A 25235-nucleotide genomic window follows, 5' to 3' on the forward strand; every position below is an offset into this window, starting at 1 on the left:
AATGTCATAAATATTCAAATTTCATGCAATTTCATGCATGTCTAGCAAAAATTGTGCTACTTTAGTTCAGTGCAACAAGGTATTTCTTCAGGTGCATAAAATAACTTCAACGGAGATTTATTAAAAGCAGCACCCACAGAATTTGGACAAGGTTGCAGGGAAAGTATTTAGGAAACACAGACTTACATAAATATACACACCTATCTAACAGAGTGATCAGTATGACTGCTCTATGGACATCAAGGTAATCATCCATAATTACAACTGAATTACAATGTTATTATAAAGTTTATTACAGTCTTAACAGATCTTGGGATAGAAACAGATTATTATGCCTATTATCACAAGTAAATTAATTAGGACTACTTTTCTTAGACAAAGTGCCATTTCTTCACCACTAATACTTTATGATGTGCTTCCAGAAGGGAGTTACCACTCCCAGAATATGCAGCACTTCAGTGCTAAAGTAAAAAAGAGAAAACACATCATAATAATGAGACAGCCTATTAAGGCTAAGGGAAACATTTCCATCTTCCACAATAGATTTTGTCAGGGCATATGCATGTGGCAAATGACATTGTCCCTTTAAGAGTCACAGAATCAAGAAAATAGTCATAACAAATCTTTTAGCTAATAAGTGAAAGTCATATTGATAGTAATACATGAATCAGTGAAACACTGTCTACATTCTTCAGCCATATGTGTTTAGATATTTTTAGAAAGGTGTGCTAGTGTAAAATACTGGGCTTAAATAAAAGTTTGTCACGAAAAAATGTTTAGCCCAATGTTTCTGTGTGTCACAGACTACAAGCCAAACCTGCTTATGAAAAACTCCCAAGCTTTTACATACTTGTACACACATGGAAATGCTCTTCCAGAGCTTTTAGCAGACTTGGCTCCTGTGCTTTGCAGTGGTCTCTGCATCCTTCTGCTTTTATCAGAATCTATCTCTTCCGTCTGGACTACACTAGTCATTAGAAAGAGGGTTTCACCAAGTTTTTTCTCTCTGTTAACACATTATATTGGTTATACTATTTACACACTGATCAAATACATACCCAGAAATGACTGTGCTCATTGCATCCTTCTTTGTTCAGTGTTCCGGGTGAAAAAAAAAAACAAAAACAAACCAAACAAAAAACAAACAAAAAAAAACCACCTACAACCAATTTAAATAATTATGTCCAGTTAAATTAATGTAGATTAATATGATCTTATGCTATCCACAGATCTCCATCCAAGTTCTTTAAAAGACAGATGAAGGTCCATGAGAAAACACTCGGACTTCTATTTTCAAACATTTCCTCTGTTACTCTTAGAGGCTAACAGTGATAGCAACATGCATTATTTTCTCTCACTCTTAAATGCTAGTTGCTATAGAAACTTGACACTGATTAAGATGAGGAAAATGATCATCAGAAAATACGCAGTGAACAGTAATTATTAATCCTGTACATTCAACCAGCAAGAATGAGACCTTGCAATTCTAATACTACACAGTGATAAAACTTACAGATGGCTTTTTAAAAATTATACCCACACAGACGTTTTGTGAATAATATCATACATGGAAACAATGTGCCCTGAAGCAGGGCTTTACATGCAGACGGTGGTTACTGCCAGCTATTTGATTCCTAACAAAAAGTATTTCAAAGAGCATAGGTAAGAGCTTTAAAAGTGACTATTCAGAAGCAACTGTTGACACGGAGGCTCTTGCCCTGGCCCAGCTCTACGTTTTGTGTGCATAAGCTGCAACAAATTTCCTTCTTATTTTGTGATGTAATTCAGGAATCCATTCAGCTGACATCTGAAATATCTCTGTTCGCATTAGCAAAACACATGCACGCTTCACGCACTTCAACTTGCAGTCACAGTAAGAATTCTACCATGTTATTGTATTAGCAAAAGTCATGCAGCTTCAGCTGACACACAGATCTTGTTACAAAGCTACATGCAGACCAAGTAACAATAAAAACTGTTAACTTTCCTAGGTGACAACACAATATTTTGAGGGCCAAAGCAATATTGTCTTTTACTTTGTAAGTAATGGAAGCTTCTCTATTTGCATTCCCTCAACCACAAAATGTATTTTGTTCAAAAAAAACAAATCATGCAGGAAGGATAAATTTACTTCCAAAAGTTGCATGTAAGAATTAAAAATCTTTATCATCAACTCCAAAAACCAAGTTCATCAAATGGGACAAAAGTTTCTGCAACCTTTAGAAGAACTAGAAGACCTCTCATCTATTTAGTCATTCTATAAGCCATATTGCACATTAACTTGAGAACATAAAAGAAATACCCATTGGTATTGAGCATTAACATCTAATAGCTTCCGTTTTAGAAATCTGATTTGCCTTCTGGAAAGCTGTGTATTAGAAACTGTGTTACATTGTTTCCATGATACTTCTTATATAGTTCCTCATTAGAAACTTACTGTATGATACTTTTTATATAGAAGTTTCTATATTATACTTCTTACATAGTTTCCAGATGATTCTGCATACAAGTGAAGAATGTTACAATTAAAGAATTATTCAGTAGGCTCAGTATTAGCATATAGCACACATCATGCAAAAAATCTTAAAATAACTAGCAGCTAATTTATTCCGCTTTAAAGCCTATTTATGGGAGGCCCCCCAATTTCTACTCAAACAGAAAATAATGACATTATATAATTTTTAGTAGCAACAGAGAAACATACAATACGTTCTTATTTTCCAGCTGGAGTTAAAGACTGTCGAAAGAAATTTGAACACTCCAGTGATCTGACATATTGTAGAGGGTCTTGCTGTGCTTGTAATCAAAACACATGCTTCATGAAACAGATTTTTAAAACCCTGTACAATAAAACTACCAATAGCTGCTCTCAGCCTTGTTCAAATTTGTCTATTTCAATGCAAATATACACCATGACAACTTTTTTTGAAGACAGGGAAAAGAAAGAAAATGTTTGACATCAAATACTTTGTCTGTTGAAGACACTTTGTTAGGAATGAAGTTAAAGCCCTTCAGCAAAAGTCCAATGGAAATCAAATGCCAATGTGTGATTTTAATTAAAGACTAGGAGAACAAAAGTTTCTTTCACAGCCATCTGCAGACTGTACACTGGAGACAGTTACAAGTTTTCCTATCTATTCTAAGTTAAAGGAAGAGAAGAAAGGAAAAAAAAATGGAGAAAAAGAAAAGGAAATGAGGGGAAAGGAGAGAAAAGGAGGAAAATACAGCATGATGAAATAAAATGCTCCACCCCTCAAATAATGATGCCAAATTTTACACCTCAAAGTAGGGTGCTACAGTTACTTCAAATCCAAGCGACAAGAGGAGGCTATAGAATATACAGTGCATATGTATACAGTATATATATGATGTATTCTTGCTGTGTGGGGATTAAATCTTTGGACTGTCATATACTGGGGAAAAAAAAAAGAAAAACAAAAACACAACACAACACAAAGAGATCCATTTCTTGAACTTGTAAATGCTTTGAAATTATTTTCCTAGCCATAGCAACTCAAATCAGCAGAACAGCCCATTCAGGAAGCATTACAAACCTGAATTTTTGAATCTGTATTTCATGCCAACTTGGGTCTAAATCCTGGAGTCTAGAATATGACTAACAGACATCACAGAAGTATCAGACGGAAGTCAAGAGAAGGATCCAAAAGTCTGAGAGTCAGATTTCCAAGGAATTCACCAGATTAATTTAAACAGTGAAAAATGTAGGTTATTTGAATGTGGGGTTTTTGTTTGACTGCCCAGTCCCTAGGGTTCACCTACGCCATATTTCTAAGTCTTTTTCTATAATAAGAGTATGTAAGAGATTTTATTTTAATGAAAATTTTAATTACAGGTAAGTAAATCATTCCCGTAGACAGGAATTCAGAAAAACATTAAACAGTGTGAGACTTGCAGTAAATCAAAAAATCAGCCTTCTGCAGTCTGTAGCTCTGGCCATCCTGGGAGCTCTTCTGCCATGGCACCAGGCATACATCTCAGCAAAGCTCTGGCAACCTTGAGTCAGCTCTGAACACTAACAGCCTTCACTTCCATGGGGCAAAATTATAATGTGTGAACAATGTGACTGGTTGTTGAAAAATACTGTTTTATCTGAAAATACAAAACACCATCGATAGGAAATGGCACATCACAGTAAGGCCTTTATTTAACAGTTATAGAACAAACTACTTTTTAAACATGTAAATGACAGCTCTTCCAAGTCACATCCAGCATCTGTATTGAGCTGTAGAACATTCAGGATATTCCTCCTTGCACAACTGAATTCCCCTGAAATTGGAAAGGCTGTCTCTGCCTGGGGCTGAGAAGACATTATGTATTCGAAGAGGAGGCAGGGATAAGATTCCTTTAATTTCCTCTGATGCTACAGGTAACTGCAAAGCTGGTTCTCAGGGAAGTGACAAGCAAGACCCAACAACAGTGCTTTTGAATACTACCGAGGAATGAAGCATCTTCTCTTTCCAAGCTTGCCCAAGCTGAACAGTGATTTGAAAGGCTACATGAGTAGTTTTGAGGGGAAAGAAATACCGCTTTTTTAATGGGAAAAGAGAGCTAGAGACAAAGATGGCAAACCCAGTGTATGCCAGGTGTGTGTGTGTGTGTGCTAACAGTTAAGAACAAGTATCTTTCTCTCACCCATGGAATGTTATTGAAGGAGACAACTAGAAAGAGCAGCTCTCAATGTTGCAATATCTCACATTACTTTTTTGTGTATCATTCTCTCAAATTTCATTAAATTCAGGACAAGAAATTTCAGGATAACAATTGAACAAATGGTCATGTCCTAACACTTAAAAGAAAAAAAAAAAAAACAACAACTTGGAACGTCTGCCAGTCCTCTTGTAAGAATAGAAGATATAGCAACCTTTGTTTCATTCTATAAAGCACATCCTTTAAATATTTACTAGTCTTGTATTTTTTTACATGTGGCCACATTCCAAGCAAAAGCCCTCTATCTCTCGCTGAAGTATGCTTAAGAACATTCACTGCATATGTAATAAGAGTATTAAAGGATCCAGATGTGAATTAGAAAAACAACTGGGTCTATTATAGCTGAATTTCAAACTACTGGAGTAAGATCAAGCAGGAAAGCTGTGGCTTGTTCCAGAGCACCACCCACACAACTCTCTCAGTAGGTTACCAAATGACACTAAATCTAACCAGTAAAATGCAAAACAAAGCTGTCACATCTGATTGCATTCCCAGTGACTGAATGGACAATGAACAAGAGATTTTTCTCTAACTTCCCAAGCTTTCAAAATAATCCTTGTGTAGATGTACAACCACCCATATCATACATCTCTAATTAACAACTTTTTTTCTTTGGCTATGAAATGTCACATGTGAGTCAACAAACTTGAGAAGTACTTACAGGACTATTCTGTCGGAATAAAATTGAAGCTTCTCTTTTTAAATAGACACAGTTTATTCTGGGCACTCTAAACTTCAGAGAAGTAAAATTTCAAGAGGTATTACAGAATAGGTGATAGCAGGAAACATTATGTACACAGCGTTGTTGAAACAGCCACAACTCCAGTTTAAGCAGTATCAGCAAATACACTGTTAGCTTTGAAGGACTATAGTGTTATTTAATTTTGAAAACCATCTGCTTGATTCGAGAAGTACTGCCAGTAAAGGCAAATGGGTTAACTTCCACAGTTTCTAGGAAGCCTCAATTTCTAAGTTATTTTTAACCTGTAATGGGTAATACACATATATTTGCCTTAAATTAATAACCTGATTATAAAGGCTTGTTTTCGAAACTGGTGAGCATTCAGTCTAATCACTCATTCTGAAAGGCAGAGCCTGTCCCAGCCAGGGCTGGAACCATCATTGCTTTGTGTCAGAGCGCAAGACAGACCTGCCCCTTCCACTACTGCAGACCTCAGCGCACCTCTGCAAACTCTACTCTTCTTCAGGCACATACAGCTTCTGCTGCTCTCACCAGTACAAGTCTGGCAGCAGGTTCTCAGCTTTTGGGCCTAGCTCTCAACCTCTGGGCCTCTACCTTGGCCTGCGGGTCTGCTGCAAGCTGGAGCTTTGCAGCAGCACCAGGTCAAGCAGACCCCTTCATGCCTACTCAGGTGCAACTTAAAACTACTTCGGGAAAGCAGGCTTACCCAGCACCCCTTTCACTTGTACCACACTCGCCCCCCAGCACTTACACCCACACCAAGAGCAATGCCGCAGTGCAGCCTAGGGCAAACACAGGGGTACTCGGGGTGAATCCTACAAAAGCCACTGGTGCGCAGCGCTACCCGTAGACCCGAACGCGGGGAAACACAACTGTTCCGGGGGGAGCGGTGGTCCCCAAAGAGCAGGCGAAAAACTCCCACCACCGCTCCGCGACGGCCTCGGCCCAAGCCAAGCCAGTCGCCGCCCTCCCGCCACTGCGCCCGCGCTAGCTTCAGCGCTGCTCGCCGTACCTCCCGCGCGCCAGGGGGCGCTGCCTCCTCTCCGAGAGCCCTTCCCGCCGGTCGTGCGCGGCGCCGCTTGTCGGGGGCCCGCTCTCCGGCACAACACCGCGGCCTGCGCAGGCCCGGCCGGCGCCATGGGCAAGAAACACAAGAAGCACAAGTCGGACAAGCACCCTTACGAAGGTGGGTGCGGCGCCGGCGGGCAGCGAGGTGCCACAGCGGACGCGGGGCCTCGGTCCTTCCTGCCGCCGGTCCGAGGGGGCCGCGCGGTTTACCTGGGCCCACTTCCCGGGCGTAGCGGCCTAGTGCAGCTGCTGAGCCCGAGGGGGGTTTGCTGGCTTGGGTCGGGACTCGGCCTGGCGGCGCTAATTCGTTTTGAGGGAGAGGTAGAAGAGGCTGCGAGTCTGGAATGCAAATGCTGTGTGGGCTAGTGACATGCTGGGGAGGGGAGGTGGGGCGGGAGAGCTTGTGGTGGCGGGTTCAGGCTGAGGGCAGGAGCACGGTGCTCACATCGATTGTTTCTCCGCTGTTTTAAGAATACGTAGAAAAGCCACTGAAGCTGGTGCTGAAAGTTGGAGGAAGTGAGGTCGCTGAGCTCTCTACAGGAAATGCAGGACTCGATTCCAGCCTGTATGAAGACAAATCCGAACATGAGAAACACAAGGACAGGAAAAGGAAAAAGAGAAAGAAAGGAGAAAAACAAGTTCCTGGAGAAGAAAAGGAGAAAAGAAAGAGAAAAGTTAAGGTACGTATTCATGAAGCATGTATTCATGAAGCATGTAGACATACTTCAACTTCCGCTAGTCTTCACATGAAGAGGTGAGCAGGTAGAACTGTAACTTGTATCCTTAAGTTGAAACACATTCAAACTTACTATGTTAGTTTTGCAGATTCCTTTTCTCTGGGTAGTTTCATTAGAAAAAGATAAGTCATCTGGAATATCTCATCTTTCAACAAAGATAGAAAATTTAAAAGGCAGGGGGGAGATTTTGCTTCTAAATTCATTTATATAAAATAAGAAGAAGGCTTTTCAAATTAAGTTCCTAATTAAAACTGAAAAAATATTTCTCGTCAAATTCTTAACATGGTAAGTAATTAAAATACATTTATTTGAAGAATTATTGGTACCTGTAATTTAAATTTACTGGCTATTTAGTAACAGCTTTTTTCTAAAACTTAAATAAAAAATCTTATTAAGAGCTTCCCTGGAAACAACTCTGTGCAGAATTGTTCCTGTCATGCTGTAAGTGGCTGTCTGTCACATTTTAAAAAATAATCCAGTGGTACGTTGCATTCTGTATCTGAATTACTTTATTGTCCAGCAGATGGAGACAGTACATAAAGTTTAAGGATTACAACTAGCCATGTGAAGTTGTTTTGAACAATCCAGAGAGCATTATGTACAGTCGTAATGCTGATTTTGCAGCTTCTGTAAGTTTCTATAACAGTATTGCACTTTCTAGGAAGATAAAAGGAAACGAGACCGAGACCCTGCAGACAGTGAGGGAGAGCAGGAAATGAAATGTCAAACACCCATCAGATTGGAATTGCCACCAGAAAAACCACTGACAAGTACTTTGTCAAAACAGGAAGGTAAGGGGGGAAAGAAAGAAATCTATTTTGTTAATTGCAGTTTTCTTTAATTGACTCAAATTTTATTGTTTTTTGTTTCTGTAGCAGGTAACTTGACATTTTTTGCCATATTGGTGTTTTCCCCATCTCATACAAAAATCTGAAACTACGTTTCTCTATACCACTTTTGCAGAATGGTACCTGGTACCTGTGTCAGAGTGGGCAGAATGTCAAGGCCAGTGAGAAAAGTAGATCCTCCATATATGTTACAGGAATTGTCACTGTATTTTTTTCACTTATGATAAGCTCTCAACTTGCATCAGTTTTGTTTAGTTGATTTCTAGTATCTTGGACATTTAGTACCTCTTGCAGTCAGTTCTGTCTCACACACATTCTCCCTCCACTTCTTTTTGATCTAGAGGTGGAGCAGACACCACTTCAGGAAGCTCTGAATCAACTCATGAGACAGCTGCAGAGGTAAATGTCTGTGCTACATGCTTTCAGGGCTATAAAATGAAAATAATATACATTAAGAAAAGAGGCATATGAAAAGCTGAGTGAAAATACTGCTAAATATATTGCTAATAGGACTGGCTTAGGAATTTACTAGTTTAAGAATGCATGCATCTAACTTCTCAGTTTAAGCTTCTGGTAAACACTTCCAGTTTCAAGTTTAAGTTACTTGTAAAAAACTTCTAAAATGGGACAATTTTCTGATATGTGATGCTTTCTTTATAAGAACTCTTTTTTCAGAGAGGCCCAAGACTTTGGAATGAATTTGCCAAACCAAATCTTTTTTTACCTGGAGTTCTCCTATTTTTAGCATTATTTACTATAGAAAGGAAGTACACATTGAAAACTTGAACCACATTCTCTTACTGTTTTATTAACCAAAATGTCTTGATCAAAACACTCAGATTTGCAGAGTTCTTTCAAGTAATCTGTGGTTTAACATATTCATTGTTGACTTTAAGAATATCTCTGTGTCTTGCAGAAGAGTGGTTGAAAGATCTCTCCCTTTACCTGTATCATCAGATTAAGCTTGAAACTTGATTCACAACTTTTCTCTTAACTTTAAATTTTCAAGACTTCGGTGTCAGTTTCAAGAAACTTAACAACCATAAAAATGTGGGTGGGTTTTTTTGCTACCTTTCCACACAAGCAGTCATTTTTGCTTTTGAGTCCTTTCTCTCAGTTGGAAGCTATTGTGCAAGTGTTCCACAGGTGTCACAGAATATCTGTGCCGTGTGCTTCTGCAGATGTATAGCAAAAGGCTTTTCACTGTTCTGTAGCAACTTGGAGCAGAAATTCCTAAGTCATAAGTAAGCCTCAGGAAGAAGGCCTGAAATGCCAAGGATTCCACCAGTGAGTGTAGTATCAGCACTGGTATAGGAGGCCAGTCTGACACTGGTTTGCTTTTCACTGATTTCAGTGAAAGGCAGAACAGTTTTTGCTTGGGTTTTTTTCTTTTTGCTTGCTTTGTTTTTTCAAAACACTGTTTACTTTTTCACTGGGTTCAGTGCAAAGCAAAAAAACAGTGGTTTGGGAGGAGAGTTTCTTGCCAGCTTAAAGCTAAGCCTGATCCTAAGGAGAAGATATCAACCAACTATATTTTGATTTGAATGCTATTAGAAGCACCCAGGTGCATCATTGTCTGTCAGAGATCACCAAAAGTCTTAGGGAATTTAAATGTAAAAAACTGTTAACATTAATTAGTAGTTCTATCATAACTTTTATCACCAGGCTTTCCCTTCTGTTAATTTTACTGTTAATGAAGGACAGGTATATATGACACAAGGCATGACCTGTGTTCCCTTTGTTTTTTGATGAGTTAATTATAGTACAAAACCACTTTCTGAAAACCCAGAACCTAAAAAGGGGGTGGTTTTGTTTTGTTGGTTTGAGGGGGTTTCTTATTCTTCTCAGGAGTACAAGTAGTTATCAAAATGCAAAAATAACTTCTATAATGTTTGTAGCACTTTTTCGGTATGCCTATGGGATCTGTTCAACCTTCAAAAGTGAAAGATTATGCTGACGCAAACCATTTCTAGCTTTATGGTTTTGATTCCTTTTCAATTTAATCCTTTCTTTTCTGTTTAATTTCCAAGCTCAATATGTTCTTTGTTATAAATTGAAACATAAAAAGCTGTCTTTTCATTTCTCAACAGAAAGGATCCAAGTTCTTTCTTTTCATTTCCTGTGACTGACTTTATTGCTCCTGGCTATTCCATGATCATTAAAAACCCAATGGATTTTAGTACCATGAAAGAGAAGATCAAAAATAATGGCTACCAGTCCATAGAAGAATTAAAGGTAATTCTGTAGATTTTATTTTGACTACAGAGGTGTATTTTGCTCAGTTGCCTTGAACTCTAGTATTTTATGAGAATATGAAGGTGCCAAAAGAGCCAGTACTTCTGCCTGAAGAAATGTTTCTTGTTGAATTTTAGTGAGCAAATTAATTCTGGAAGTGAAAGAAAACACTTCTGCTTTGTACATGCATATCTCAAAGATGTGGACAGTTTCAGGTTTTATACAGGATTAAATAGAACCTGTCAGTTTGTTCTTCCAATGTGTCAGATGTTTACTTAAGAATGAATACGTTACCATTTCTGTCAGAGTGCTTTCTTTTTTTGAACGTATTGCCTTTCAAAAAGCAAGGAGTCTGGTGAATTTCTTGGCTTTTCCTGTCTGTTGCTACTTCCTTATTTGTTTCCAGTCACCTCTCTGCTAGCCAGGCTTATCTAGTAGATCCACAGCTAGCCAAGGCAAGATGAGCTCAGTCTGTTGGCAGCAACCGTTTAACCCTGTGCTGTAGTTTGTCCATTCAAGGTCCTGTCTTGAAGGCCCCTAAATTTGTAGAAGGTGTGGGAGCCTGTTTTGTTGTTCTCTTCAGCAGAAATATTCTCTAGTTCTTTACAGGGTTAGATAAGCACTCAAGAAGTGTAATTTGCGTGTAACAGTTGAACTTAGGCAGATGTTGGTTAATAGTATTGGTTGTATTTTCTAGCACATTTCCTCTTTAGAACTCAAAAATTTCAGAAGAACATTTCCTGTTGTTTCAGCTGTTTCTGGTTAGTTTTTCATGTTATCATTTTGTCTTTGTAAATAGCTGAGAATGTGATAAAACATACCTGCCTGTAGAGGCTCTGCAGTGAGTATAAAAGTGAAGTTTCTAGTTCAGTCATTCAAGAAAGGAACTTCAAACAAGCATACGTTTCCTTTCCAAATTGTAACTGCAACTTTGGCATATTCCTTATAATGACTTAACTTTGAATTGCAGCTTTTCTGTTGTAAAACTTAGGTCTGTTGTCTGGTGTATGTTACTTCACCTTGTTTTTCTTATAATGACTGCTGATTGTTCAGGGAAGTGGGTAATTTTAGCTGAGAGGACTTCCATTAATACTTTTAAAACCAGACAATACTGAGTACCTAAAAATACTTTCAGGATGCTTATTGCTAGTTTTGAGACTTGTAACTTATCTTTGTTTAAATTTTTAATTAAATAGATTTCGTAGATTCATGAATTAAAAGTGTTACTTGAAGTTTATTTTTCCCCTCAAGCTTAAGACACTGCATTTGCAACAAGGATTTTAACACGGTATAATACAAAATCTTAATTTTCATTCTAAAATTAATAATGTCTTTCCAGGACAACTTCAAACTGATGTGTACTAATGCAATGATTTACAACAAACCAGACACCATTTACTACAAAGCTGCAAAAAAGTTACTGCACTCAGGGATGAAGATACTGAGCCAGGTAATAGAAAATACAAAACAAAATACTAAAAAATATACAGAAAATAATACTAAAAAAATAGAAAAGATCTGATGCTTATTTCATTCCATTTTCCTCGCAGGGATCTCATGAAAACTAATAAAAACTTCATATTTGTCAAATGCTTGCATATAAGAATTTAAATACATTGTTTCAAGGCTCAGGCTTCGGTACTGCTACTAGATCAGTTATTGAAGAAGTAGTTTGCATTTAATGTTTCATTTTTTGAACTGGCTTTATATTTGCTAATATAAGAAAGAATGAATTGAAATAAAATCCTCTCCGTGTAGGTTACGAAAAGATTCATTAAAGCAGCAGGTAAAAGGATTTCTGTGATTTTTAGGAGAGAATTCAGAGCCTGAAACAAAGTATAGAATTCATGGCTGACCTGCAGAAGACAAGGAAGCAAAAGGACAAGCCGGAACTGCAGCAAACTGGGGAAGATGAAAATGGTCATGGAAAAGACAAGGGAGAACCTGTGGATGGTGATGCTAAAGCGTTCAAAACACCTGGCAAAGAACACAAAAAGTGAAGTATTATCTCAGTAATAGTTACAGCATACACTCTTTACATGCTGCGGAAACAGGGTGACTTTTAGGGACCAGTGGGGGTTTCTCTTTTCCTAGTACTGCATAGGTGTTGAGACTTCCTTATCTCAACAGAGCAACATTTATATAAAGTGTCCTCATACACCAAAAAGAAATAAGTTTAGACTCTTTTACAATACCCTTTTTTTTATATGTATAGATAAATCTTTTTTTTTTTTTTAATCTATATAAATGACCTTTTAAACATTTTGGTACAAATAACTATGTACCCAATTTCAAGTACTGTAGGGGGTTTTTGTATTTGAAACGTGTAAATGCATAGCTACTGAATGTATACTTCCTGAAATATCTTTTGATATTTAGAAATACCCCTTTCAGTGTTCTGAAATACTGGAGACTTTATTTTCACAGATTTGAAAATACAGACACTAAAATTCAGAGTATCTAATATTTTACCAAAACTATCCTTGTTAGTAATGTGGGAGTGATGACATAAAATCTAGCAACATCCTAAACTCAGACATTAGTATGGCTCAAGTAAGCTAAACACAGAGTTTATTAAAATAAAGCATTTACTGATACAAATCTGTCACCTACTCTTGCCAGCTGTATTTAGTGGCACTTCTGTTAGTTGTTCTGTCTACAAAAACAGTTTGCATAGGACACAAAACCAATTTCTTCACTATATCCTTTCATGGTATTTAACCAGTTGGTGTCTGTTAAATCTATCCGTTAAAGCTAGTGACTAAGTTACATGCGTTTTATTCACAGGAAGGACAAAGATCTGCTTGAAGACAAATTGCGGAGCAGTAACTTGGAAAGGGAACAAGAGCAGATTGATCGTATTGTTAGAGAATCTGGAGGGAAGTTAACAAGAAGGCTTGCAAACAGCCAGGTATGTCTTTGTGTATTTAGTAATGCCTTTCACTTTTTCATAAATAGGGTGACTTAGCATCTGGTGTCAGCTGAAACTTTAGGTATGCTTTTACTACAGTTACAGTTTACACCATTCTGCGTGTGACTGATCTTCTGTGTAACATCTTAAGGTGAAAAAAATGCGTATCAGTTGAACACATGCTGAATTTCAGCAGCAGAGCAAGTTCAGCTTGGATTTCCTGAAATTTTACATAAAGTAGTAGAAAAGTAAGAACTTCAAAAAATCTGACCTGCAAAAACCTGTAGTTCTGAAAAAGCCACATATCTGATCAAAGGTTATTAATGCTCCAGAAGAAGGAACCCAGTTTGGTTATAATGGGTCCACTTAATTTTAAACATGAATTACATATATTATCTCTTAGACTCTACAGAAACAGCAATAGTTATCATCATTTCTTAATTCCTTGTGCCTGTACCAATAATAAAATTATCTAGTGAAAATAAAAAGCTAAAGCAGCACTCACTTCTGAGTCTGACCTTTCGAAATCCCTTTCTGGTTCCTGCTGATAGAACAGTTTTATTCAATGTTTTTATTAGTTTAAGAAATTGAAGTACTCTGCTGTTATTTCAGTGTGAATTTGAAAGAAGAAAACCAGATGGTACAACAACTCTGGGCCTTCTTAATCCAGTTGACCTTACTGCAGGAGGTAAGTTGGTATGATTCAGGTAACAAGCCGCTTTCACCTACCAAGGCCTGCTGCTGTTTTGCTTGAGGAGATCAGCAAATGCTGGCCAAGAACTGAATGTTTCTTTTCAGTCTGATAAAGATCCGGATTTAAAAAGCTGCAGCTCAGGGACCGCATAGATAGGGACCAGTTGTGCCTCTTACTAGGAGCAGCTGGAGGGAGCCTTTAGTGGCTGCTGCATCTCCTGGGTGTGGGAGCTGCACTAGAAAGCTTTTGCCATTGGAGAAGGGAATACCTGCCATATGCTTCGGCACATCTCATTCTTGGACTCTCCTTAACTCTGGTCTGTGTACAGAATGCAGTGCCTCCTGACCCGAAAGGTCACAGATGTTCCAGAATTAGCCACTGGGAACATGTTGGTGCCATCTGTGTAATGCCACTAGCTAAAAGAGTGCAGGTGGTTGACATTTTAACTGCCAGCTCATTACAGAGCTGAACTGACTAGGTCAAGAACAGGCAGAAGTCAAGCTGAAGACTTGACTTTTCCATTTCACCTATTTGTGCAGTAGAGAACATCAGCAAGAATAAATAAAGTGTGGTCTTTCTTGTGAAGAATCAGATCCTCTTTAGTTACATAGCTTCTGTTAGTGGAGGGCAGGAAGGAAGAAGACTGATAATGAAAACTTAGTGTAAATCTTAAGTTTTCTATACTTAAGTAGTATTACCACTTGGTCCGGATTTCATGTTTAAGACTACACATAGTCTTTACTACAAAGCATTTGGGGAGGAAAGCTTTGAGAGTTGTATCCTGTTTATTCTGACATTTTGGGCTGAGTATTAAATAATTTCCACATCTTCCTATGTAACTTAACTGTGCCTAACATACTATTGCTGTGTAATACACATCCTATTCCAGAGCCAGGTTACTGCCCTGTAAAACTGGGTATGACAGCTGGAAGGCTTCAGTCAGGAGTTAATACATTACAAGGGTTCAAAGAAGATAAAAGAAACAAGGTTACTCCAGGTAAGTACTCATTTGTTTTGTGGTTAGTTTGGTTTGTTGGCTTTTTTTTTCTTTTTTTTTTTTTTTTAAACATAGATCATTCTTCTATAATGAAAACATGTTGATCTCATTAACACACAGATGGTTTGGAACTAAGGTTTTTTTCATGATAAAGTGCATTATTGCATGTCTGTCAAACAGCAGCATAGCACAAAGTCTGGCCTAATTTACACATACAAAAGGGGAGGCATGCTTAATCTTCATCTATATTGAGAAAAGGTTTTCACAAGCTTTGAGGGAGTGTAGTGGATAGCCTGAAAAGTTGTTACCAGCACCAGACTGAATTTTCATATTGTGTTAAGGTGCATAATATTGTTAATAAAACATACCTAAACAAAAATGCATTTGAGGTGGATGTTACTGGAACATGTTACATTGTGAACAGACGATATTCTGTGGAAGTTTGTTTTCACTGTAAGAAATGTGTTCCTAAATTTTCTTTTTGGGGATTGTTTTACAACCCCTTCTCACTTTTATCTGATGCACACATATCAGAGGTAATAATTAATACCGTTGTTATTCATTAGTGACATACTTGAATTACGGACCCTATAGTTCTTATGCTCCGACATATGATTCCACATTTGCCAACATAAGCAAAGAAGATTCTGACTTAATCTATTCAACATATGGGGAAGAGCCGAATCAAGGATCTTTCAGGTAATCAACCAACTAGTACGTGTATTACAGCTTTCACAATCAGAAGCAGCTATGTGTCACTGCAGGATGGGCTGTGTCTTTGCTGTTGAGTGATGTCACTATTGTCTTTATAGTCTGCTGGGTTTTGTTTGTTCGATTTAAGGAACAGATAAGAGAATTTGTCTGTGAAGTGAAATTAACCAAAATTGAAGGATTTTGATAATACCGATGCATACTATACACAGACTAAAATTTAGGTATACTTATGACTAACTCTGAAGGACTTGTGTTCGAAGCCAGGAAAATGTTGAGTGGTACAAGTGTTTATACAAACTGGATATTTTAAATTTAATGAACTACATTACTGCCTTGAGTGAAACATGTATTTGGTCAAATACTGACCAAACTACTATGGTCATAGTGGGAGAGCTGAGTCCAGAGATACCAATTCCCAGTTGCATTCTTAAATACTGTGTATACTGTTTGATTTTTTTTTTTTTTATTATTTACTACAGTGCAAATAATTAATTCTCATTGTTTCTGTTATTCTTGATTATAAAAATTTCAGCATTAAAGTCCTGTTGATTTATGAGAATTTCAAAAATGGTTACACAGTGGTATAAATTTGAATGAAATGTGGGAATACCAAAGGGAAGTACAGTGCAAGTTTTGCTCTCAGTCCAATGTAGCTGCCTGAAGCACTATAGTTTCCTAGTTTTCCAGGTGTTGTTAGGAATCTGAATGGGTTCCTCAGCTACAAAAGGCATGGATAACCAAAGCAAGCTGTCCAGTGCTACTTCTTGTATTTCTATGCTGTACATACTGGTTTGAGTTTACATAACATTTTTCCATTGAACATTTGGTATTAAAGTAGTTACATTAACTCCTTTGATCTTTAACTCCTTTGATCTTTAACTCTTTTGATCTTTAACTCTTTTGATCTTTCAGTATCCATGATTTTTTGATGAAATCACAAGATTATCCTTTCTTAATGGCTGATAGTTTGCTTGATGTTCTAACTAAAGGAGGACACTCTAGAGCTCTCAGAGAACTGGAAGTGGTAAGAGTGGATTTGGGTACTGTCAGTCTTTGGTTTTAGCACACAAGCTAAAGCTGTGTAAAGGGAAAGGCGATGCTGATCCTCTTGATGGGCTCCCTTGTAATTGATACAATTTGAAAGTGAACACTGATCTTTGTCTCCTGTGGATGGGTTTTCTGGAAAGGGATTATTCTGACTTCTTAATTAGTGAAACATGAAAATGTTGAGAGGCAGTCACACATTCTTTCCATGTCTTCTCTGCCACTCTCATCAGCACTAGCTTCTATTCCATTGAGTAAGAAAACACCAGTAAGCAGTATTTTAGAAAGGAGGTGATCATGGACAGGCTTTCCTATTTCCATGAGAAATTTCTCATGTTACTAGCAGACACTCTTTAGTTCAGAAGAACTAGTAACTAGTTTTTCCCTTTGCTTGGTACAGTGCTTTTAAGCTCAGGTATGTGCTATGTAAAAATACTAACAGCTACTCTTCATCTCTTAGGAGATATCAGTATATTCCAAACATGAAGGGAATCAAAAGGGCTGGTTTGACAATGTTAACTTAATTGGCAATGTAAGAATGAGTTGAGAATCTCCACAGGACAGTTCCTGTTAACTAGAAGTTTTGCTTTGAGTTTCACATCAGTGTAAACTATTAAAATAAACAGATCATAGCCTTTTATTAATGGGTCATACATTAGCTAAGTTAATACTAGCCATAGTTCATGGATCAGCCGTCAGCCCCAGTTCAGATCTTTGCTTAGTGTTACTAGTTCAGCTCTTTTTTGGTACCCAGCAGTGACACTGAATTATAGGGTTTGTGTTGCAAGTATTAAGAGAAATACATTGCCTAGAAACAATACATTTCAGCCTCTAAATGTCACCCTTCTATTTCTTCTTGCCCCCCAGTAAATAATCTCTGATGTGACATCACTGGGGAAGGCATGTGGACTTTGCAAAAAGCAATACAGTATGTGCTGTAAACATGAATTTTAGTAACTATTAATACGTGAAGAAAGTCCTCTAAAAACCAGCTGCTTTGTGACTTGATTTACAGAGGAAGCTTATTATAACATTATATTGTTAACCACAGAAGTCGGTCGGAGAAGCTCTCTGAGACTCAATTTGGAGTTTTAGAAAGCAGCGCTCTTTATTGCAGTGCTAGGGTGCACATGCAAATCATTTCACAAAGGTGAGCACCCAGTACTTGCTGACAGCGGATATATATTTAGCATACTCGTGCATATTCATAGCTTTTCCAGGAACTAATTATGATACTTGCACCCTAATTACGCATGTGCTTTCTTACTTAGTGGGGGTCTCTTGTGGTTGCCAGTAGTCTTCCTCACTGTGTTTACTGAATGACCTCAGTGCTTTTGCATGCTTGCAAGGTTCTAGGGCCGAGTTGGCAGCTGGTATGCCCTTGCTTCTGTTCTGTTCCAGTCTTGCTCCACATTGGGTGCCACTTGCTATCTTGAAGGCCAGCATCTTTGGTCTTTATTTACTGTCTACTTAGTTGTTATCAGCCCAGTGATGTCCCTTCCCCATCAGCCAAACATTCCTTTCTCTCTGTTAGCAAGTCAGAAAAGTTTGGTCTATTCTACTATGTTAAAAGCACACACACTATGGTTAGTTTAAAATTTAAGGTTACAGTATGTTTACCTCACTTTAAAAATACTGCATTTTGCAAGGTTTTGCTTTGACAATTAATTCTAATGCCTTTTTTAAAAATCATTTCTCAATTCAGCCATCAGAGGAGGCTGAAGTCCCACATGAAAGAAGCAATGCAATGAAAGATGTAAAGGTAAAACTTCTGAATCAGTTATCTACTCTAACCTCTCTAGCCCCACAGTTACAAAACTGCATACAGCTGCAGGGCCTGTTCAGCTACACAGAGTGACAAGCTGTAAAAGTACACTCTGCAGCTCATGACAAGGGTGTGCCATTGTGTAGGCATTTGGAGAGTAAGAATCTCAAAAAAGTTAAGTCTTAAATGAGAGTTTACATCAAGAGAACTGGAAGAAAATGTTTATATATTTTGTTTCTGATTATTTAACCATGCGTTAGATCTGGTTGGCAGATACAGTCATTTTATTGTTACCTTAATGTGATTTGGTTTAATTTGAACTTGTAACATAAGTGGGGAATATCACATGATAAACAGCGGTCTTTGAGAAGTTTTCTCAAATAACTTGCAGCCCTGTGGATGTACGATACACCTCTAAAATCATTCCACCCAAACATGTTCACTTAGTAGTAGCAGCATTTCTAGGGGAAGGGGCTGCTCTCCTGGAGCGTTCACCTGCAGCCCATGCCTTAGAATGGTTTTCAGTTTTGGCCTCAGATCTTAAAGCAGAGAATTTGTTTAGGTGAGCTCAAGGGAGTTTTATTCTTGCTTTTTCAAAATAGGGATGCTGGTCTTAAGTTTCTCTATCATTTGTGCATGCCCCAGCAGTTTTAGCAGATGCCATTTTCTGTGCAAGTATGAAACAGAATCATAAACTGAGTAACCGTAGAGCAGTGGAAGTTTCACAGGGTGTCTTTTCAGCTTTCCCTCCATATGTTCACATTTGTAGAGCAGATTAATTTTAACTAACTTTGCAGTTGGATTTTCCCCAAACAATGTTGTTGTTTCAAGGCTGATCTAAATATTATCTAAATTACTACTTGCTGCTTTTTTGTTGTTGTTTTAGATTATGGAAATTGATATTGCTGCCAGATTGGACTCTGCTAATAATGACAGGCTTACAGCACTAAAAGCAGTTACAAACTTTGGCATGCCCATAGAAGAGTTTGATTCTGAGGGTGAGTTTTCTTGGTACTTGCACGTTTGGTCTGTCTGTAACTGTTTCAGTTTCTCAATCCCTTTGCATAGTCACCCTTACTATATTTTATGTCATAATGTGAATAAATACACTCTGTTACTAGTTAGGAGTTTCTTCATTACACAGAGGCTGAAATCTTCCAGAGGAAGCTTGATGAAACAACAAAGCTGTTGAGAGAACTCCAGGATGCTCAAAATGAACGACTAAGTACAAAACCACCCCCTAATATGATTTGTCTTCTGGGTCCATCTTACAGAGAGATGCACTTGGGTAAATGCACTTTTTCTCATAATTCTTGCAGAACTGATCAAGCCTCAACTTGTGTTAACTTCAAGAAAGATAAAAGTTTTACAGTTACAGTGCAGACTTTATGCCTTGTTAGGCCTAGAAAATTCAGGGGGTTTCAATGTAAAGCCAGATGAAAGTTTTGAACAGTAATTACAAGTATTTCCTCTTTATGAAGAGATTACCCTTAAACTGATTGAGAGCTTTCTGTATGCCGCAGCAGACGACAGAAGTGTTTGGCTAGCCTATTGATTTTTACATGGTCTTTGAAAGGGGCCTGTTTAAGTATTACTAAGTTCTTAGCATAAGGCTGGCTTTACTTTAGGTTTGATCTGGTTATCATCAGTTTAATTTTACCATACCAGTCATACGTTCTTTCATTGTTTGAGCAAAGCTGCCCATCTCTTAGGTCAGTTAACACAGCCTGGGTTAATGGCAGCCTTGTAAGACAGGACTGTGTACAGGGGTAGCCATTACACAAGTAAAACCAACTTGTGCAGTACCAGCTACAGCATACGTGGTCTAAAATCACCCCCTTGAGGTGGTAAGATAAATCCCCCATTATTCAGGAAATATTATCAAATTGGTATTACACCAAGTCTAACACAGATCAAGTATTAAGTTTCTTAACATGTTTTAAGTACTTACAGCTTCCTTCTGGGCTGAAAACTACATTTATAGCAATAAGATCAGTGTCTCTGGTGTACATACAAAACTGAATGCTGGCTCCCAAAGGCCCTCTAGTGCTGACAAAGTGGCTATGGGTGCCACCAGGTTCCCCTTCCGGGTCCTGTGTTGGTGTGAGCCAAACATCTTTAGCTCACATCTTAGCTTCTGGTGTTCCTTGACCACTTCAAGCCTCACCCAGCAGCTCTTCCCTTCCTCCTCCTCTTCATAACTGTCTCTCATAGTTCCCAGTGTGTCTTGCGTAACTGCATGCAGTACAACAAACCGCTTGCTGCTGCAGATACAATACTTAATGTAGTTGCATCTGTGTTTAAACAATTAAGCTGGTTTTACAGTGTGAAGTGCTCATTTTGGGGATTTTGTGCTGGTATGCAGCATATAAACGCATCCACTTATCTTTTCCAGCGGAGAGAGTAACCAATAACCTGAAAGAACTTGCACAACAAGTGACTCCGGGTGACATTGTTAGTACATACGGAATCCGGAAAGCAATGGGAATTTCAGTTCCCTTACCTGACACGGAAGACAGCTGGGTAGATTTGACAGAGGGTGAGTGTACAGAGACGTATTATAGCATCCGTTCAACTAAAACAAAACCACATCTGCAGATCATTAGCCTGGCTTGCAGTAAAACTTGCAGTAACCCGGTTCCAACTTTCAGTTCTTCTCCCCTTTTTTAAATTCTCTTTCAAATGGGAAGTTGCTGTGCTTGGTCTCAGTCCAGAATTAATCTTCTGGTGGTATGGAATTTGCTAAGCGCAGATATCACGCTTTCTCTTTTTCCAGGCTTGTGGCTGTGCCTGCCCTTTGCTTAGTTTGGCCAGCTGCACTGCTTTGTAGGTTGACAGCATCAGGCCAGCTCAGCTTCTCCAGCCAAAAGTAACTGCTGGTTTGGGGGGAGTTTAAGGAGACAGGTCAGTGGAAAACCAAGTGCCAGAGCAGCTCCCCCCATGTGGCACACGATGGGTAAAAGTTGTGTTCCTCCCCACTCTACACAACAGGCAAGTGGTTCCTTTCAAGAAACTAACAAACACAACAAATTTATTCAGTCTGTGGTTGCAGTTAAGATATTTCTTACTAAGAAGCACAGGATTACTTCAGGAACTTACCTCTGCAAGAAAACTGCTTAAGAAATTTCAGCTGTAGAAGTGTTGAGTATTTTCCATAGCACTCTACAAGTGAGGATATGTTACAGAGCCAGCCGACACATGGCATTTTCAGTACAGACCAGTGCAGATACTCTGGCTAGTGCAGAGTATGTAGCTGACTTGAGACTGCACCAGTAGCAGATGCCAGGAGAACTCTAGGGAGTATGTGTTGCATTTAGGCATTTCCTGTGCTAACTGACCTGGTACCTACTGTAACCTTTCAGACTTTCAAGAACCTAAGAAGACTGTCACCATCCTGGAAAGAGCGTGTGGCCCAGTCACAGTCTGAGGCTCTGGTCCAGTTTACAGCCGTCTAAATGAACCCCCTTCAGGTGCATTCACCTGGCACGTGTACTTTGTGTGTTAAATTACTTTTGTTCATGAATTCTGGGGACTGGTGACACTTGAATGGTTTGTACTAGAGTTAAGTCTACTACATAAATGCACTAAATTATTCTTTTGGCATTCCTCGGTGCCTCTGATGTGTTTAAGTTTTCCTGGATTGTTAAATGTCTGGAAAAGTCAAAGCGTAAGTGAAAATGTACCTGTATATGGGTCAGGGACTCAACCAGCAGTTCCTAAAAGCATTCTATAGCCTCTGCGTCTGAGTGTGGTTGGGGCAGAAATCAGTAGTATCTGAACAGGCAAGTGTCCCTTTTTAAAATGACTGTGCAACTCCAATGATCACAAGGAAGAGAAATAAACTTTTTAAGAAATAAACTTTTTAAATACAAACAACAGACCCTGTCTTAACAGAAGATCAGCTGTGGGAGACTCTGAATGTGGAGCCGTCTCAGCGAGGCACCACCATCTGCTCCCAGGGTTCTTAAAGCTTGAGGGCAAGCCGAGGCACATACCAAGCTGGTGAGGGGAGACAGACCCACCCACTTGCTGCCAGCAGGTGAAGTATCGCACTGCTACAGGGTAGTCAGCTCTGAGAATCTCACACAGGCGATATTACTGGGAGGTACTACTGAACATTACCTGCGTGATAATTTTAGGCTGGCTTGTCAGAAAGGAGCATCTAGTTGAAAAACACCTAGCATTAAAAGTCGAGTTCCTCGTCAGCAAACCACTGCCAAAGCAGACTGACCATACAGCTTTTGGGCACTGAGGAGAAGTCAGGCACCTCCAAGTCACTGCACAAGCAGGGTGTGCCCTGTGCTCATCAGTCTCCCATAGGTGGGCAGTAGGCTCACCATAGGCATCCTGAAGCAGCTGTAGATACTGCTCCTTTTGCACTGTGTTCCCAGTATAACCCTGGATGTGGCCAGGAATGACGTGCAGCGTGCTAGTTCCTCTGCTGAGCAACCACAGAACATGCAGAGGCATGGAACTGGACTACTATGTAACACAGAGGCAAAGTATCATGGTGAGCTCTACCCCTACTCCCAGTTCAGCATCATCCCTACACTCCCTCCCTCCACCTCTCTAAAAACAGCCACAGGAATGTTCAATTGTTTTGAAAGTTCTGCAATTAAAATTCATCCCAGGAGGACAGAACTCTCACCCTGGGTTTTGCTCCCATAGTTCCAGTTGTCCCAGATAATTTCTTAATAAAAGTAAAACTTCAAAACCACTGGAATTTTTTCACAAGTCAGTCTTGGTAATTGCAGCCGAGATACTATTCCAGGGCATGATTTTTTCCGTGGGTATTTTAGGTCATTTCCATGCTATAAGAGAAGACCAAAGGCACAAGCACAATGCCTCTCCCTTCCCATCTTTCACATTGCAGATAGTGCAGCAGGTGCACACAGGACAGAAAACCAAGTATTAAAACTATTCTGTAGCTGTTGACAAGAGATTTTACAGGATATTTTCCACTTGCACACTTTAAAAAACAAAAAGTAAAGATGTTGACTTTACAAGTAAAAGCAATCTCTTCTTTTTCATGGGAATCTTAAAATCACTGCAGACCCAAAGAAGTTTTAGGAATTTTTTTATTTAATAGTAAAATCAAAAGTTTGTTCTTTAAAATAGACTGCTAGTTCAAGATGTTACTAGCTTTTCAAGTGAGACACAGTGCCAGTTTTTTAGTTTAAGGAAACAATAATGCTGTAGAGAGAGATTTTGCTAACAAGGTTATTCCTTGATCTTAAATTTCACAGTTTTCTCTCACAAGGACTGTTGAAAACAATTATAAGCTGCTGCTTAAATTGAACTTTTTCGGTGATTGAATGTAGCTCTCATGTTACACAGTTCCAGTTCTGATGAGAAATCAGTCCTCTGTCATCCCCAGATCCAACTCCTTTGTGACAGGCCATCTCATGTCCCAGGTATGCCTTGTATAGCACACAGACACTGGGTGAGCAGTGCAAGTGGCATTGTGTCCTCTTAAACATGTAACACTCCAAGTTTGTCCCATTTGGAAGCTGCAGCTCTCTACATCCCTTCTGGAAGTGAGCTTCAGTTGAAGTTATGCCCAAGCAGGTTGGCAGTACAGTGTAAATAAAAGCATTTTAAAATGCTGTTACAGGGAATTTTCTTTCACAGATATAACACATCTACATCCTACAAGGTCCGTGACCAGGGACACTTAAAAGCCAGCTCCAGCCTCAGGCACAATGCACTTGGCAAAACATTCATGAGGCAAACAGTCACTTCACCTAGCATACAGTATCAGTGACCAAAAGGAGCCTTTGAGGCACGCATGGTCCTTAGAAAACAGTATCTCAAAACAAGCGCTCGCTGAGCATCTGTAACTACAACATACAGGAGTAGCAAAAGCCACTTTAAAGTTTATTCAACTACAACACTGACTTTACACTAACACGAAAAGTACAAAATGTCCTTCAGTGAGTCCATGTGTGACCCAGTCAACCTCAAGTTTTCTAACCTGCCATTTCTTGTTGGAGACTTGCTACAGGTACAGGTTTGACCTACCAAATTGACAAAGGCTAGAAGCGCAATGTTTAATCCATAGCTGGGCAGTACTTAGATTTCTGCCTGTCTTGAAATAGTCACTTCATCTAAAGAAATCACACAGTAATTGGAAAGTGGCAGTGATGCGTAGAACTGCTTGTTAAACACTTTTCTGGTACCAGTTAGTACTAAACCCAGAAAGATTAGTAAACACTGCTTTGCAGAAGAGTAAGGCTTAACAAAACGGATGTTGAACTTAACCACCATGCTGCATAGTCATACTATATGTGGTGTATCGGGGAGTGGGGATCCATCTTTAGTTAATACCTATAATTGGGTACAAGCTGTTAGCCTTACAAAATACTACCATCTCCACCAACAGAAAACAGACTAAGTGACTGCAGTAAGTAGAATAATGCAATTTAAAAAACAGCAAAAGCCATTAACAGTGTAAGAGTTAACAAACAAAACCAATGTCAGCAAGTCCATTTCCGCAATGATCTAACACTCTGCATGTACTTCCAGTATTGAGGCTCTGCTGAAATGTTTCTATTATGAATACATTTTTTCCCCACATTCTTTCGAAGCCTTCAGACCCAATCTGTTTCATAAACTGCATTGCCTTTAAAAGGTACATAAGCCAGGCAGAGGCTAGTCAAATGGAGGAAATAAGAACATTTAAAAAAAAAAACAACCCAAAGCCACCTCTAACACACTTCTGTTTCTATAGTATCTGCTGCTGCTGCTAATCTGACCTTATAAATCTGTTCTTCAGTCCAAACAATTCAAAC

General features: G+C 38.9%; 1 protein-coding gene across 2 annotated transcripts; it reads left to right on the plus strand.

Annotated features, from left to right (window-relative positions):
• Positions 1–6465: 6465 nt before the first annotated feature.
• BRD7 (bromodomain containing 7) lies at positions 6466–22320 on the plus strand. 2 transcript variants are annotated; one of them, XM_061469072.1, is made up of 17 exons: positions 6466–6617; positions 6971–7179; positions 7898–8027; positions 8426–8483; positions 10175–10319; positions 11659–11769; positions 12131–12315; positions 13107–13230; positions 13843–13918; positions 14814–14921; positions 15488–15620; positions 16548–16659; positions 18385–18441; positions 19331–19442; positions 19589–19732; positions 20840–20983; positions 21807–22320. In XM_061469072.1, the coding sequence occupies exons 1-17, from the start codon at positions 6569–6571 to the stop codon at positions 21869–21871; spliced, it is 1962 nt and encodes a 653-aa protein (XP_061325056.1). In that variant the 5' UTR covers positions 6466–6568; the 3' UTR covers positions 21872–22320. The 2 variants fall into 2 exon arrangements, with proteins under 2 accessions (XP_061325056.1, XP_061325057.1); XM_061469073.1 differs by lacking the exon at positions 18385–18441.
• The last annotated feature ends 2915 nt before the right edge of the window (positions 22321–25235 follow it).

This window comes from Pezoporus flaviventris, unplaced genomic scaffold, assembly GCF_033815535.1.
Source record: "Pezoporus flaviventris isolate CSIRO_AGI_PZ_B2104156 unplaced genomic scaffold, CSIRO_AGI_Pfla_v1 ptg000054l, whole genome shotgun sequence".
Lineage (NCBI taxonomy): Eukaryota > Metazoa > Chordata > Aves > Psittaciformes > Psittacidae > Pezoporus > Pezoporus flaviventris.

Bases quoted from the DNA above. Each gene is read 5' to 3' on its own strand.
- BRD7 (XM_061469072.1), top strand. From the start codon at position 6,569: ATGGGCAAGAAACACAAGAAGCACAAGTCGGACAAGCACCCTTACGAA. The intron at 10,320-11,658 runs GTAATTCTGTAG...ATGTCTTTCCAG, and splicing joins AGTCCATAGAAGAATTAAAG to GACAACTTCAAACTGATGTG. The intron at 19,733-20,839 runs GTAAATGCACTT...TATCTTTTCCAG, and splicing joins TTACAGAGAGATGCACTTGG to CGGAGAGAGTAACCAATAAC.